The sequence below is a fragment of the Vidua chalybeata genome, chromosome 27 (assembly GCF_026979565.1).
Source record: "Vidua chalybeata isolate OUT-0048 chromosome 27, bVidCha1 merged haplotype, whole genome shotgun sequence".
In the NCBI taxonomy this organism is placed as follows: domain Eukaryota; kingdom Metazoa; phylum Chordata; class Aves; order Passeriformes; family Viduidae; genus Vidua; species Vidua chalybeata.
In genome coordinates this window covers 1752201-1768683 of record NC_071556.1, presented here as the reverse complement: position 1 = coordinate 1768683, position 16483 = coordinate 1752201, and the positions used below count along the sequence as shown (strand labels likewise).

The window sequence follows — 16483 nt, the reverse complement described above, 5'->3', positions numbered from 1 at the left end:
GAAATGGAAGCATTTTCCATCAGTATCTCAGTTTTCCTATTTTCAGGAGGAAGCACATTTTTCCTTGTATAACCACTTCATGCACTTGGGGTCAGCCAGGCCTGCAGAATTTCTCAATCCAAGAAATTTGTACACAGCCCTTTCAATGCCTAGTTAAATATCTCAGGACAAATAGGCAAGAATTTCTGAGGTCTGCCATCCTTCCAGTGCCTTAAAGGGGCTCATAAACAGAAGGGAGAGGGAATTTTAATTTGGGGAGTTAGTGACAAGACACAGGGAATGGCTCCCACTGCCAGAGGGCAGGGATGGATGGGATATTGGGCAGAAATTGTTCCCTTTGAGGGTGGGCAGGCCCTGGCCCAGGGTGCCCAGAGCAGCTGTGGCTGCCCCTGGATCCCTGGCAGTGCCCAAGGCCAGGCTGGAGGGCATTTGGAGCAGCCTGGGATGGTGGAAAATGGAACTAAATTATATTTAAGTTGCCTTCTAACCCAAACTAGTCTGGGATTCTGTACTAAAGCTATGAGAGAACACCATTTCACCAGAAAAAAAGCTCTTCTTTTCAGATGACAAAAAGTTAACCTCAAATCTAGAAGTCACAAGGAAAACTAAGCCAAGGAAACCAAATTATTCCAGTTACAACACGGAGAAGGTAAAACAGCCAACAGCAGTAGCCAGGACACTTGGGATGGAACACACAGAGCCTGGAGCTGAGCACTGCCCTGGCCACTTGCTGGTGCCACAGCAGCACCCCAAACATCACAGAATAGATTTGGGGTTGTGCTTCCTCCAGTCTCCTGGGCTGGGACAGCCCAAACCCTACAAAAAACAGCAGCATCCATAATCCCAGGAATGTCAGGTAATTCTTTTGGTAAATGTTGGCCCAGAAACCAGGGAAGCAACCAAACTAAAACCTGCTCCTGCCTCTCAGTGCACAAATAAGAGAGAATGTGTTCTCTCCTCTTTTCTCTGTGCACTGAAAGGAGGGGACAAGGAGGGAGGAGAACTTCTCTTTCTTGCCATTTCTTAGCTGCCAAGTGTAAGAATAACCCAGGACAGCAGCTCATCCATAAACATCTGCCAGAAGTGTTCATGTTTCACTCCATGCAGAATTATCCCAGCAGAGCTCCCCTGGGCTGATCCAGCTCTCCCAGTAAACTGTGTTCCTGCAGAGTCACAATTTGCTTTATCAACATAAGCACATTATACAGGAAAAGTGAATTCAGGCTTATTCTGACATAACCATTTCCTGGGAGGAAGTTCTATTTCCCACTGCTGGAGTTGGACACTTGCAGTGTGAGCAGAGCACATGAGAGACCCCTTGTTCCTGCAGCTGTTCATGGAAACACCCCTATAAGTGACAAAAATTGTCTAATTAACAGATTCATCTGTCTTGGGTTAAAAAGTAAAAAAATCAGTCTAAAAATAATAATAATAAATCACAATTCACATCTACAACTACAGATCAGCCAGTTTAAGTGACTTTGCACAACCTCATGTGGAAACTCCAGGCAGAAGGGGCCTTTGAGCTTAATTAGTGACATTATTTAGGAATAAAGAAATCCAAAGCAGTTCCACATCCACTGCTGCTGAAATCCCCGTGCTGAAACACTTCCCAAGTTTACTTTGCTCTCTAACAGACCTTGGCTGAGCAGAGAAGCCCCCAAGGTCTCAAGCAAATCTCGCAAAAAAAAATTAAAAATTTTAAAAATCCAGTAGGATCTCCTACATTTCTTCAAAGCAGAGCTAGCTGTGGAAAAATGAGGGAAGGGGGAAACATATCTATCTGAAGGGAGTACAGAGCAGCTTCTCTTTTCTTAGAGAAACTTCCAGTTCCATTTCATCATTAGGGTTGTATTTAATCAGAAAAACGTTGAACAGCAACAGGCATCACATCTGTGTTCAGGCAAGTGGTTATGGCACTGGCAGAGTCTGAGGCAACCAAAAGGCAAATGGAATAGAAACTGTAGGATTATGCTCTTTTCTGATGCAGAGATGAGACAACTGAGAGGTGTTTTATAAACCCTTATTCTATTTTTAGTCTCATGTGAAGGTTGAGACAATACAGATGTTATAATTTATCACAATTAGAAACTATTTTCTAATTACAATACATTATAAACATTTCTTATCAGTTTTTGTCACACCAAGCTGTAAATGCCTTAAAGCAAATAATCTAAAACTACCCCTCGTAAGTCCCACCACAATGCATCTTTCATAGTTCTATTTCTCTAAAGTATCTAATTTTATTTGTAAAGCCATCCTTTGAAAATTATTTCTAGTTCCATTTCTCTCTCAACAATATCTGTCTCATTCCATTGCATTTCTAAGTCAGCATTTATCTCAAAGTGTACATACAAATACATACTATATAAACCTTCTATAAAACTTTAAAAGGTCTCTACAAATCCATTTCCCAGAGAACCCCCCCCAAATCCTGACCCTGCTCCATCAGCACCCCAAGCAGATGCAGTGGTGCAGGTCAGACACACACCAGAGCTGGGAGCAGCAGCTTTAACCCAGATCCTTGGGAGCCCCAGGGGATGGATGAACACAACCCAGCAGCTTGGGAGGATGGATGGTGACTCCTGCTCTGCTGCACACCAGCACCTGATCAACCTCACCCTGCTCAGCCAACAGGCAACCCTGCACCCCCAAAGGTGGCCTGAAGCTTCTCCCATTCAGCCAGGGGTCTGAGTTTGGGGGTTTTGGCTCAGTTCAGGGGGTTTATATTATTTTTCCCAGCTGCAGTGCCCATGACTCAGGTTGCAGGCAGGTTGTGCTCGTGTGTCATGCTGGAGTCTGACACCCACAGGGCTTTGGCAGTGGAAGCTCCTGGGGAAGAGCCTCCCACACACTCCATCAATCCTGGAATCCCGCGGGCAGGAGCCTTTTGGCCGAGGCTCAAGCAGCCTCTGTGTTCTGTTCCCAGTCACGAGATGAGATGATGCCACCATGGTGCTCCCTGTCACAAAGAGCAGCTCCATTCACCCTCCTCCCGCTCCAGGCTGCTCTCCCTCCCTCCCTCCCTCCTCCCTGCACTGGAGGGGATGGAGCACACTACGTGCTGCTCCTGTCCTGCATGTACTTTCCAATGTTCCTGTACTTATGTTGTCTGAGAGGCCCTTGGAATCTTCTGAGCCACATAAATGGAAGCTTTTCACAATCAACCTTATCTCTTTAACGTGGAAAGTATTTAAAGTAAAGAGTTGCAGTCTGCAGTAATTATTGAGACTGCCCAAAGCTCTTCACAAGTTTTAAATAAACCAAACTTAAACACACATTGAGTTGTTGCAGCCAACCCTCTCCAGCTGAACTTTCCACAGAGTTCTGATCTTCAACCTAAAAGCTGAATTTTAAATTAAAACATGAGTTCCCAGAGAAAGTTCAATAGTTTTTGCCAAGATATTTCATTGGGAAAAATAACAGAAAGAAAGCAGACACTTTGTCAAAAATCACATCAAAGAGCATCCAACATATTCTATGAAAAACAGTGGAGCAGTCTCAGCCAGCAGGACTGAACAGCTTCACCCTTGTGATTCTTACAACAGGTTTCTCCAGCCACACATTCCTACAACTCTGAGCACAGGAGTTTGGGGCCAGGAACAGCCCCACTGCTGTAACTGAGCACACAGAGCTCCTGTCCCACACACACAGAGCTGAGTTCTCCTACAGACACCAACTCCTGTCGCCCTTCAGGCCATGCAGGTTGAACCACAGAGCAATTTCTAAGAGTTCAGTCTTTCCCTTCACCTCTTCATAAAAAAGACATTTTGTATCTTGCAGATATGAGAAGCTCTAAAGTCAAATAAGAGTGCCCAAAAGCTTTTTCTGAATATGTATATTGAAGCAATCATTATCCTTTTCTATAATCACATTTTTTGTTTGTTAAATTAAATTTTAAAATCATCAACATGAGCAGAACTCAGTGTGCTGGGCACTGCCCAGGCTCCCCAGGGAATGGTCCCGGCCCCGAGGCTGCCAGAGCTCCAGGAGCGTTTGGCCAGCGCTCTCAGGGATGCTCAGGGTGGGCTTGGTGGGGTTTCTGTGCAGGGTCAGGGGCTGGGCTGATGATCCCTGTGAGTCCCTTCTCACTCAGGATATTCCAGGACTCAGCAGCACTCACAGCTCCTCCTCTGCCACCAGGGTGAGAAAACTAAAGCAGCCCCAAGAGATCACAGTGTGCATGACATGGTCAGCACCAGCCCCAGCTCAGTTACCTGTACACAACTTTCTCCTACAAAGCACCAAATTCCTACTAAAAACAGCCAAATAAGACATTTCTACAGAACACTCTTCAAGAGCAAGGGAAGGTATAAATTAGAGCTGGAAACATTTTTGCCACAAGTTGGCTGTTGGAAGAGTTTGTAATTCTCCCTGAACACAAAGCCCTACACCCCTCCTCCAGGTGTGGCTGCTTCGGTTACATCAAATCTTCAAACTAGCATCCCTTAAAATACTTAAATGGCAAGATTTTGATTTAATCCCGTGTTCCAGTACCATATCCCAGACTCCTGGGTGTGTTTGTACAGAACAGTTAACCCCCAGTGCAACAATCCATAGTCTAAAGTCAATCTGTAACCTAAAGCAAGAGTTTTAACTGTTCTAGTTTCCATCCTCAAACACAAAGAATTTGTTCAGTTAAATTGGGCAGCCAGCACTGCCTGGAGGGAAGAAACACCACTCCAGTGCCCTTCCAAATTTACATCTTCTTTTATTTGAGTTCTTCTTATGAAACTGTGCTTAGCCTTGGGGTAAGCCTAACTGGGGCTTGAGGGTGAACACCATATTTTTCTAAATTTTATTTCCCCACATGCCAAGCTACGCTGCATCCAGGCTGGACAGGGCTTGGAGCACCCTGGGACAGTGGAAGGTGTCCCTGCCCATGGCATGGGTGGCACTGGATGAGTTTAAGATGCCTTCCAACCCAAATCCATGATTTGAATTCCATGATTCTCTGAAATTTGAATTCCATGATTCTCTGAAAGAGGCATCTTTGTGGGATTATCTTTACAGGTAGCCTTTTTACCCAAAAAGGCTGCAGACCCGAGCAGCAAACAAATGGTTTGAAAACCTGGAGAAAATAAATAAATAATTAAATAAATACAGCTCAGGCCCCTTCAATCTTTCACTCTCCCAGCACCATACAGAGACTTTTATGACTCCTTATCTCCTCTTCATTGGCAGGAACATTTCTGGGCATAGCTTTGGCTGCCCAGACTAAACTGTCCCACAGCAAAGCAACCCTTGCCCTTTCAGAGCCAGTTCTTGCTCACCAGACCATGTTTCCTCCCCTAAGAACAGGCCAGGTGACCAAAGCAGCTCTTCAGAAATGTGAAAAGCAGCTGTGGTCAAGGAGGGGCAGAGCAGGAGGGACAGATCTCCGACAGCTTCCCCCTGTCTGCCAGATGTGTTAAACCAAAGCTGAAACAAGTCAGTCACAAATAATTCAGTGGCAACTTGGTGTATCTTCTAATGACCTGCCTGGATACACTTCCAGCCCTCCAACGTACCACCAGCTCCTTCCAAATCCTGGACACTGACCCCACTCATGGATTAACAGAAGTCACTGGGATTTGTCAAATTCTGATCTCCACATGACCCATTTAACTTGCAAAACAAAAGAGGTCAGTCCCACCAGCCCCTGGGTTTAAACAACAGCTTGCTTGCCTGCAGTGGCAGCTCTCTCTCCCCAGGCAGCAGTCCATAAATCCAAAGGAGAGGATGTTACAGCTGCAGACAAGATGGTTAGCAGAGATCAAAAAGATGGATTAGGAAAAGCCAATCAATCTTGCAGAAGGCTGGTGGGACAAGTGCCTCTTTCAAGCCCCTTGCTTCCTTCCATCTGGGGAGGATGATAAGGGTTTCTCTGGACACCAGGAAAGGCAACATGAGCCACTGCAGCTGCAGCTTCCCTGGGAGATCCAGCATTCTGCATGGCACACGGATGCTCTCACAAATCAGGGATTTCAGCCTGTCACAAGTTTGTGTTCCTCCTCCCACAGGGTTTAATTTCACTCAACCCACCTGGAGAGACCCACCAGCACAGTTCCCCTGGCCAGGGCACGTCCATGGCCAACACACCTGAACACAAAAGGGGTCACAAGAGTCTCTGAAAAGCCAAAGCACTTCCAGCCACTGCAGCAGCCAGGAGCTGCTCAAGAAGGGAGGATCTCAGGCTCCATGTCCTGCCAGCTCTGCCTCCTACCACTTAGCATTTTCAGGTGTTTGCCTTGTGTTTAAATGCCAGTTAAGCCTTGAGTAAGGGAAAGGGAAAGCCTGCTCCATGCAGTATTCCACATTGGATAGCAGGACTCAGTTTAATGTTACCAGATTTTATCCCAAATCAAGATTGTGCCCTTTTAGCTTCCATAGCAACAACCATAGCACAATTTTTCTTACCAAGAGAGACAAGGACCAAAAGTCTTCTCTGAACCATCCAATTACTGTCATTCCCTTAATCAAGAAAGCATAAGGACATTCACAAGAATACATTTTTATTAGAATGTATAAAAAGAGATCTCCTGCAGAGAACACCTTGTATGTATCTTTTCCTCCCAGTTTCAGGGAAGAAAAGACAAGGGAAGGAAGAGCTTCCAAGACTGCATGTTGAAGCCCATCTCCCACACAGCAGGAGGCAGAAAAGCCTGAGGTAGTTTCAGTAGTTTCTAGGTTACTGTCACACAAAACCAGCTGGAAAACATAGTGGTCACTATGGCCTCCTTAATGGCTACATAAGGACATTTAAATGAAAAGGTTGGTCCAAGATCCAAAATAAACTAACAAAGGAAACAGGCATTGAGAAAGAAGATCCAAACTGCTCTGGATAATCATTTAGCATGGTTGCAACAGGGATTGCACTTTCACTGCTGCTGCTTCAAGCACAGTAACACGGTTTTGCCTTTCCACACAGCAATCCCAACTGTTGCTACGGACACTGCACAGATGCAGGAGGGAATGGTTCCCCTGGTACGTGCAGGAGGGGCTGGGTCAATCCATTAACATGCAACAGCCTGCAGGAGTGTTGGAGGCACACAGGACAGCCACAGAAGGATGAGCCAGACAGAAGTAATTCCACTATGCAAAAAAAAAAAACAGCTTAAAATAATGTTTATGTTAGAATACATAATGTATTCTAACATAAACAGAATGCATAGAGGAATGCAATTATTTTGGTAAAACAGCAATCCACTGGTGTGTCCTACTGCCCTCCCAGGTGTGTTTTAGGCAGTGACACACCCTGCCCACACCAAGGCAGCTGCAGGCAGGGGGCAGATGCTGTGCTGATCCAATGTGCACATGCACGAGAACCCAGTCCTGCTTGTTCTGGGACTGAGGGAACTGCTGGGCTTTCACTCCCTGGAACAGAGGAAGGCAGCCCTGCCACCATTTCACAGACAGTTTAACCCCACCCAGCCACCTGCCCTGCCACCACTTCCCCCAAAGTCACCTCTTGCTCTGGGCCAGCAGTGCCTGTGCTCGCACATAGCAAAGGCAGGGGAGGCCTGAAACCCCAGAAACCTTTGTGGGGTTTTGGCTCAGTTCCCTTCAACACAGCCCAGTTCACAAACACTGCTCCAAGGGTGAGAGCAGCTCAGCACAAGGGAACAGAGATGACAAGAGTAATTTCTGCCTGCAGATGTCCCAGCTGCAAACCTGCACCCCCCAGGTGCTAGCAGGGAAATACCCCACCCGTGCAGGACAGGAGAGCACAAGACAACTCTGACCATCCACACTGCCAGAAACAAACCTGCATACAGAACCCAAGGGAAGAAATCAACACACAGTCCCAAAATTGTTGGTGCTGAAAGCAGCCACCATCTCCCTCTCAAGCCCAGGGTCTTCCCACACCCTTGGTGGGAGCTGGGAGGAAGCTCATGGCACAGCCTGAGCCCCATCTCCTGCAGGGAAAACTGGTGAGACAACAGCTTAAACAACCACTTTATATTCTGTAAAGATAACTCAGTCTTGGACAGCTCAGAAATTCTGCTCCTACTTAACACACATAAATATTCCACATAACAGAAATTAGCAGTAAAATCTGGTACTCTTTCAGAAGCTCACTGGGCGTGGAGTTTTGTTAGGTACAAAAAAAAAAAAAAAAAGGAAGAATATATATGGGTTTTCCTTTATAAGCTTCAACTTGTGGAGCAGAGCAGTGATCCAGTGAAGGTTCTGAACAGCAGGCATCAACTTCCAGCCACCAACCATTTCCACAAGCTTTTACTTTAAAGACTTATAAATGACCCTACAATATTACAATGCATTCTTCACAGATTGCAGAATTTCAAATGACTGTTTGCTGTAATGAGCAGGAGTGGAAGCCAAGGTAAATCCACAAAGACTCCAAACTCAGCTCCAGAGGTTAGAGGCCACCCTGAGCCAGCACCTGATCTCCCAGGTCTGGTTGCCAACAGATGTGGGAACCAGAGAGAACCACCTGCAGCTCAGTGGGAATCCAGCTAAGGAATGAACGAGAAGCCTCAAAAGCTCACAGTTGTTAGAATTTTACAAGTGTCAAATATAAATAATATTGCTGAGTTCCAAGAAGTAAATGAGACATTAATGACAAAATCTCAGGAAGCTGCCCTTCACAGTACACAGAAAATAACAAACACTGTTAAAACCCATTCATTTTTACTAAGAAACTTAATTCAGAACTTTCTGCAGGATTTGGTTCAGAAAAGTTTTCCAATGCTTCATTTTCTCTTCAGTAGTTCCTTAGACTTTTCATCCAACCCTACAAAGTCCTTTCAGTGTAAATTTTTAGAAAACTCTCATTCACTCGTGAAATGAAACAAACCAAAATACTCTGAACAAGAACTTTTTCGTTATTCACTGATCTGCTCCTATCTATGAAACCATCATTTCCTGCTGTAAAATATACTCACCCTCTTCCTATGCTCTAAAAATAGTCCCTACTTCATTCGATAGCATGTGGCCAACTTTTCTACTCAGTTTTATTTCTTGTTCCTCTTCAGAGTTAGTTTTGTCTTTAATAATTACCATGAAAGTAAATATGTTCACAATTCCTAACATGAACTTTTCCTCCTTCTGTTAGGAAGGAGAAAATAATTTAAGCAAAAATATGTTGAGACACTTTATGATTATCAATCTGTGATTATAGACACTGCAAGGGACAAAAAAATTCACCCCACCCTTGGTCCTTGTGTTGATCATTACAGTGCAAAACTTTAATCAGACAGTTAAAGGTTAACTCAAAGCAGGAAGAAAAAAAAGCAAATAAATGAGAAAGGGGGAAAAGAAAGAAGGAAGAGTACAAAAGTAGACATATGGATGTCTGGGGAGAAGGGTGATTAAATCCCCCATAAATCTCACATACCAAGAGGTAAGATATTTTGCCTAAATTCCCAGAGGCAACACAATTCAGTCCTGTATCTGAGACTTGAAAGGATAATCATCTCCATATATAATAAGGCTGCCATGAAGGACAAGAGCTGGAGCTGCATGTGGGGACATGGATTTCCCTTGGCACACTGAAAGCTTTCAGTGCTGTGTCCAACTGGAGCTGATGGGTGAATTTTTAGGTAGATAAATTTGAATTGCCTGGGCTGGAACTTTGGCCTGGACAGGAACATTAATCCTCACTCATCTGCTGACGAATGAAAGGGAGAAAACAAGCAATCTTGGACAGCTACTCTGTCTTTCAACAGCTGCCTTTCAGATAAATCAGTTATATAAACAAATAAACACTAGTGTGGTCTTTAAGATGCAAGACAAGAGACCAACTTTCACTTTTCAAACTGGGCAAAAAAATGTCTGCTAACTGAACTCATGATTTATCTTGTATCCAACGGGTCAGGGCTTGGAACAAAGGAGTTTGAGAACTGAACAAGCACCGATTGTCACTCAGGGCAAGTTCTACTTCAAAGGGTAAAGCCCAGAAGGAAACTGCTCTTCTGTGCTGCCCACGTGCTGCACAATTAACGCTGTAGGGCTCTTGTGCCCCCCAAGAGTACATCCCTGAGTCCCTCTGGCACTGCGGGGCAGAAAAAATGATGTAACTGTGCCAGCTGTGTGATGTGCTGGGCAGTAGAGAAACCCGAGTGCTTTTGAAATGACTGAGTCAGTACTTCCCAGCTTCACGCTGCGTGCTCTCCCCACTCCAGGTGTTTTTTCAACTGGGGAGGGCAGGCAAAGAGAGAGAGGCGCTGAGAAATCGGAACTGTGCTCAAGTGTTCAAACCTTTCCTTCACTAGACAAGCTTTTTCTAAGTGATTAGTCATCCCCACAAGCATTTCCCAACAAGCTGCAGCAACAGGGAAAACCCCCCCGGACTCAGCCGAATTTCTGGGCGATTACTCAGGGGGTGAGGAGGTTTTTGCCTGGCAAAGGCAGAGCAACAGTTTCCTCCTCTGCCTCCTTTGTAGGGGCCGGCTGCCCCGGGCAGAACCTGATTCACATTTCACAGAGCAGGGCGGGGGGCCGCCTCTGAAAACACTGCAACATTTTTTTCCAGCCCAGATCATTCCAACGATCCTGTTCCCAGAGCCGCCCCACACACAGCTCCACAGGAACCAACACTCCCAACCGCAGGGAGGATCAGGGGGGCTTCACCTTCCCCCTCCAGCTCAGGCTGATCCCAGGGAAAAACCAGGAGCACGTGCAAAACGTGTTTTCCATCAGCTCATCCCACAGGAGGGCGGTGGGTATGGAATAAGGACCCCATGGGATGGATCTGTGGCAGAGGGCAGGATGCACAGGACCACCCTCAGCAGCAGGGCAGCTCCAACCCCAAGGGAACAATTTAGCTCCTCTTTAGCTCCTTCCCAAAATCACCTACAGCACCATTCTATGGCACTCCCACACCTGCCTGGATGCCTGGGAAGTCGAAGCCAGGCATCACAGAAACTCTTCCCAGGAAAGCTGAGTGACAGGCACAAAAAAGAGGATTACATTCTCAGACAAGGTTTGTTATTCATCTCCACCGTTGATCTTTAATTTCAAAGGTGACAATCCCCGCTGGGCTGTGATTTTCATTAACACTCCCTGCCCTTGAGGTCTCCCTGCACAGCACATTCCTTTGGTGACAGAATGGTATCAGCTGGATCTCAACAGTAGAGAGAAAATAAACCAAAACCCACACTCTGCACCCTCCCACCTGTACAAAATCTAGTAGTAAGAAGCTTGTGTCCCATTACTCCCAGTAGCAGCCACACACACACCTCCAGGTGCAGGGTGATGCTCTGACAACACTCAATTAGAAAGAGAATTTTCTTGCCATCACAGCTGAGTGGAAAGTCAGCAGTAATGATGAGGAGCACAAACAAATAAATTAATTATTCAAGCCAGACTTTTCTTCACAGGTGCTGGCTGATTTTTATGTTTAAGCTCCAGCAGCTCAGGGCAGCGGCACGTCACCCTGGTAAGACACAACCAGGACTGTCCCCTCCTGGGACAGAGTCAAAGGCTGGAAGAAGGGAATAAAATTGGTAGATGGAAAAAAAAAAAAAAAAGGTATTTCCATATGGTAAATAGAACAGAAGATAATTTTTTCCCTCTCAGGGTGGTGAGGCCCTGGCACAGGTTGCCCAGAGCAGCTGTGGCTGCCCCATACCTGAAAGTGTCCAGCTTGGACAGGGCTTGGAGCAACCTGAAATCGTGGAAGGGGGTGGAGATGAATAACATCTTTAAGGTTCCTTCCCAGCCAAACCAGTCCATGATTCTGTGATCCTACACCCAGAGTACAACCCTACTGGGATTCCCAGGGGCTGTCACAACCCAGCCCCGGGTCCAACAGGGGGAGGGGAACACAACCCACAACAACCTGATGCACACAGATGCTTGCAGGGCCTTCCACGGGAATGCCACCCAGCAGGGAACAGAGCACAACAGGCAGATGGCTCATTCTGGACCTGGAAGGGACTTGCACCCTATTGAACACGGCAGGCAGTGAGCACCTGCAGCCAGCGGGGCCCAGGACACGATGCCACAGGAGCCCTGCACAGGCAGGGCCTCCCTCAGCACCTGGCTGTGCCTCCTGTCCCCCTCACACCGACACTAATCACTCTGCAGGCCTTAAAGAGAGCAAATGAATGAAGCACAGTGTCCTTCCTCTCTTTGACAGACTGCAAACAGGCTTTTCCATTCACCAACTCTCTGCTGCACTAGGGTGCAGCCCAGCAAACATGGATTTTGGGGACAATTATCAGCTTCAGCAGCTCTGAACTTCCTGTTGCTCAGCTCTCTGTGCAAACAATCCCTCTCTGGTGCCACAGATATATCAGCAGAACCCTGCCAGACCACACTGTAACGCTGATCCACCCCATGACACCCCAACCCTTTCTCTCTCCTGCACACACAGCAGCCTGCAATTTTACACAGGAACTTGTCAGGAGTTCAAAGGACAACCTGAGACACCTCACAGAGCAGGCAGGCCTTACTGTGGTATAAAACGAAAAATCTCTACATTTAAACCTAATCCATACTCAAATTTAACTATAGTAGAAGTCAGAGACAAGAGAAAGAACCATTTTAAGAAAAATTCTCAGGGGAAAAAAACTGAATATCTGCAAGTCTTAAAACTACACAAGAGGACTTCACCCCTTAAACTCTTCAGATCTAAATGATGAGTACCAAGTTCTGCTTAGCAACACTTGAAGTATGACTGCAAATGCCATCCTCCACCAGCAGTAGACTATTTAAGACCGGTTAGATCCAATAACCCTGGTCTCTCACCCAAATACTTCCTTTATCCAGGCCTGTATCTTTCGTAGTATCAAAATTAAAATTTTAACAACATATCCCTGGGTCTCTTGACAACCTGGCACCAGCAAAAAGTGGGGCAGATACGTGGGAGCCGAGGAGTTAACCAGCACACAAAAGAGTACACTCACTTCAGCTCTGATTAAGCGGGGCAGTCACAAAAACAGAGGTCAACATCAGAAAATATTTAGTGAGTCATGAGGAGAGATTACTCACCATGCACTATTCAACTTACTCATCACAGTGTGGCACGGCCAGCACGGCTCACCACGGCTTCATTAGGGCACCGTGGCCTTTCCTTTGAGGCGGCGGAAGGCGGGGGAAGGAGCCGCACTTTCAGTTTTGTGTGGAAGCCAGTGGGAGGCTGGAGCTGCACCACCGCCGCCGCTCTCTCTCCTCCCACGGCCCTAATTAGACTCGGAGGGAAATACATGTTTCACATCAGCCTCCCCGGCTCTTTTAGCATCCCAACAAGCGCCGGGTTGTCAGCCGGGCTATTATCCGGACTCAGCAGTCTGGAGAGACCCCACTTTTCCTATTATACACGAAATAAGCCGCAGCCCAGTAATAAAGAAGACACGGTATTAAGCCAGACGTCCATTAATAGGAGAGACCAGCCTTCAACGCAGCAACACTGACGCCGCTAATTTAAGATGTAGTAAGAGCATAAAAATAGCCAAGTCACTCAAGGCAGGGTTACATCACACCATGGAGCCCGCAGCAGGTTGACACTACAGAGCCTCGGATGTTGGGAAAGATGACTCCCTGCCACTGCTGCTGCTCTCACCAAAAATAACCTGCCGGGACCGTGAGCTTCCCGTTCGCTTTCCCTACAACCCTCCTCGGAAAACACATCTCACAGAGTACAACAGGAAGCAACCAGAACGCTGCTAAATAAAACTCCTTGAATCAGCGTGGTGTGGCTTTTTTTTTTTTCCCTTCCCCTCAGCTATCCCACCTTGCTTCCTCGGAACCACGGGCGGTGAAACTAAGAAATGTTCTGCTTACGTCAAAGCGAGCCGAGCCCTCCCGGCAGCTCGGGGCCGCGCCAGCGCGGGGAAAGCGCGGCTGCAGTTCAGCAGAGCACGATGTCAGCAGGCCAAGCGCTGCCACGGACACAGGGATTTGTTTGCAGAGCCGCAGGGTTCAGCCGGAGCCGCGGCCAGCGCCGGGGCGTGCGTGTGTGCGAGCACGCCGTGACCGCGCCGCTGCGCTCCGCTCCCCGGAGCTCCCCGGGGCGCGATGCTGCCCGGCTCCGGCTGAAACATCCACTCGGGAATTACTCTGGAAAAGCTGGCAATGCCAAGCGAACGGTTTAAGGGCAGGATGTTTGGGGTTTGTGGTATTTTTCAGTACGTGGGGGGATCACACACCCCCCCCCCCCCGCCCACCACCACCACCACCATCCGCATTTCTGATTAACTGAGAAGAAATTCGATTTATTCTGCCATCCTCAAAAACAACTGCTCAGGTTTTCCCAAATCAACTAAATCCTTATTTCCAATGCTGCAAAACACACGTTTCACCCTTAAAATAAAGGGCGGGGGTTGGTCGGTTTTTCGGTTTTTAAGCCCGTAGGAATCTCTGTGAACAGACATAAAACCATCTCTCCCTCCCAGAACAATCCCTATCCCGCGTAATCTTTAACCTCCGTTTCATACAACCCGCTCGGAGAGGGGGGTGGAGAGGGGGGGACACGAGTTAATATTTGGCGAGGAAAACCGAACCCGGTCATCGCTTGTACTTTCAGTTTCTGACAATTTGAGCAGAGCGCGCGCCCGCCAACACTGACAGAGCTGCCCAAACAGGAAAGGCTGCGTTTAACCAGTGTGTGCTGGGAGACACGCCGGGAACAGCACTGCATGGAGGATGTTTTGGAAAGGCACGGCTACAGCAGCAGCCCCGAAAGGCAGGCGGCAGATAGGAGCAGGCAGCCGTCTCCCCCTGCCACGAGCGATATATTCCTAATCACTCACACACAAGCGATTGCCAAAGCGAGCAACAACATCAGCAGTATCAGCTGCCCCAGCCTGTGCGTCCCAGCGTGTTCTCGCCGGGAAACGGCTCACGTACAACAGCACAGCCTGGAACGCAGGGATAATCAACAGTGCCTGCGCCAAGTAAACATATAGAGAGACGTTTTGCCTTTGCAAACTGTGCTCCGAGGGGCTACACGCAGCTAGGGAGAGAAATTGCTCAAGGGTTGATAGGAAACCTACACACATCCAAAAATACCCTCCCCGGAGCCTTTCGCCTCTCGTGGGATTGTCGCTAATTTGAACATGGACATTGTTATCAAGGTCACACATCGCTCGTCCGGGCTCCGGAGAAAGTCAGGCAAGTTAAGGAAAAACGCCGCTCGGTAGCTAAGCAAGGACAAGTGACATTTTATTTGGAAGCACGAGGATTGCGGCTGGCTCGAATTCTGCTCGGGATAAATAAAAGGGGAGCTCCAAGGGCACGGCTGGAGGGGAACTGGCGGCAGCCCCAGACACCGGCGCTGCCTCGAGACCCACAACCGCCGCTGGCCGCGGTTTATTCCCACTCTGCGGCCGGTCCTGGGGTCCCCACGACCACCCGAGGCCATTCATAATTTAAGCACTATTCCCTCCTCCAGAATCCCTGGATTCCACCCTGCTCGCAGCAGCACCGGTTATTAACCAGTTACACGAGCCCAGCGCGAGGAAAACACGAAAACTTTTCATTAACCAGTCCTCCTCCTCCCCGCCCTTCGGTTTAGTCAACCAATTATAAAATGAAATTGGGGATTTGACTTCCAGGCGAGCAGCGGCGGCACCCGGGGCCGGGGCTCCGGGAGGGTTCCCGCACGGGGGGCGATCATCCCGACGGATCCCGGGAAGGGCCGGCGCTGAGGGCTCGCCCGGCGGGTGCCAGGGCCGGGGCAGGGCCGGGGGCGCTGACAGGGCGCGGGGCAGGTGCGGGGCCGGGCCATACTCACGTAGACGGGCAGCGGCCAGGGGTACACGGCGGGCTCGGCTCCCACGGGCGACTTCAGCCGCAGCTCCAGCCTCTCGCCCATGTCGGCAGCCGGAGGACGAGGCGGCGGCGGCCCCGCACCATGCTAGAGGGGCCGGCCGGGGCGGGGTGCGGCGGCCGGGCCGGGCCGGGGGCGTGGGCGCGGTGCGGCGGGCGGGGGGCGGCGGGAGCGGCGGGGAGGGGCGGCCGGTGCCGGGGGGGCGGCGGGTCCCGTCCCTCCCTCTATTGTCGTTGGCGGCTCGCGGGGCTCTCGGGCGCCGCCGCCATCTTGGGCCGGCGTGAGGCGAAGCACAATGAGGCGCCGGGGCCGGGCCGGGCCGGGCCCGAGCGACGCGACAGACGCGGGGAGGGGGCGGGCGGGGAGAGGGGCGGGCGCGGCCCCGCGGTCCCTCCCCCCTTCCCTTCCCTCCCCTCCCTCCCCCCTGTCCTCAGCTGCCCCCGCACCGCGCGCGCTCCCGCGGCCCTCTCGCGCGCGCGCGCCCGCAGCCGCCCCCCCCACCCCCCCCCCGCGCGCGCGGGATGCGGGCGGGGGTCGCGCGCGGGCGGGGGGGGGAGGGTCGCGAGCGGCGCGCGCGGGGACGGGACCCCCGGACAGGGCGGTGGGACACGGGGTGGGACACAGGGTGGGAGACAGGGTGGGACACAGGGGTGGGACACAGGGTGGGACACAGGGGTGGCACCCGGCACGGGCTGCGGCGTCACACGCGTGTGACAGGGCCAGGGTGGCACATGGCACACAAGAGCAGGATGGGCTGCAGTGTGA

At 49.5% G+C, this 16483-nt stretch overlaps 1 protein-coding gene across 4 annotated transcripts in view; it reads right to left on the bottom strand.

The window, feature by feature from the left end:
* The window catches only part of DOT1L (DOT1 like histone lysine methyltransferase), a 79702-nt gene extending 63823 nt beyond the window's left edge, over positions 1 to 15879 (bottom strand). For 2 of the 4 annotated variants that reach the window (XM_053965567.1, XM_053965568.1), the window contains exon 1: positions 15683 to 15879. In XM_053965567.1, the coding sequence (XP_053821542.1) occupies positions 15683 to 15763 (81 nt within the window). In that variant the 5' untranslated portion in view covers positions 15764 to 15879. The remainder of the gene's footprint in view (positions 1 to 15682) is intronic. The other 2 variants (XM_053965571.1, XM_053965570.1) reach the window with 1 other exon arrangement.
* Positions 15880 to 16483: the final 604 nt, after the last annotated feature.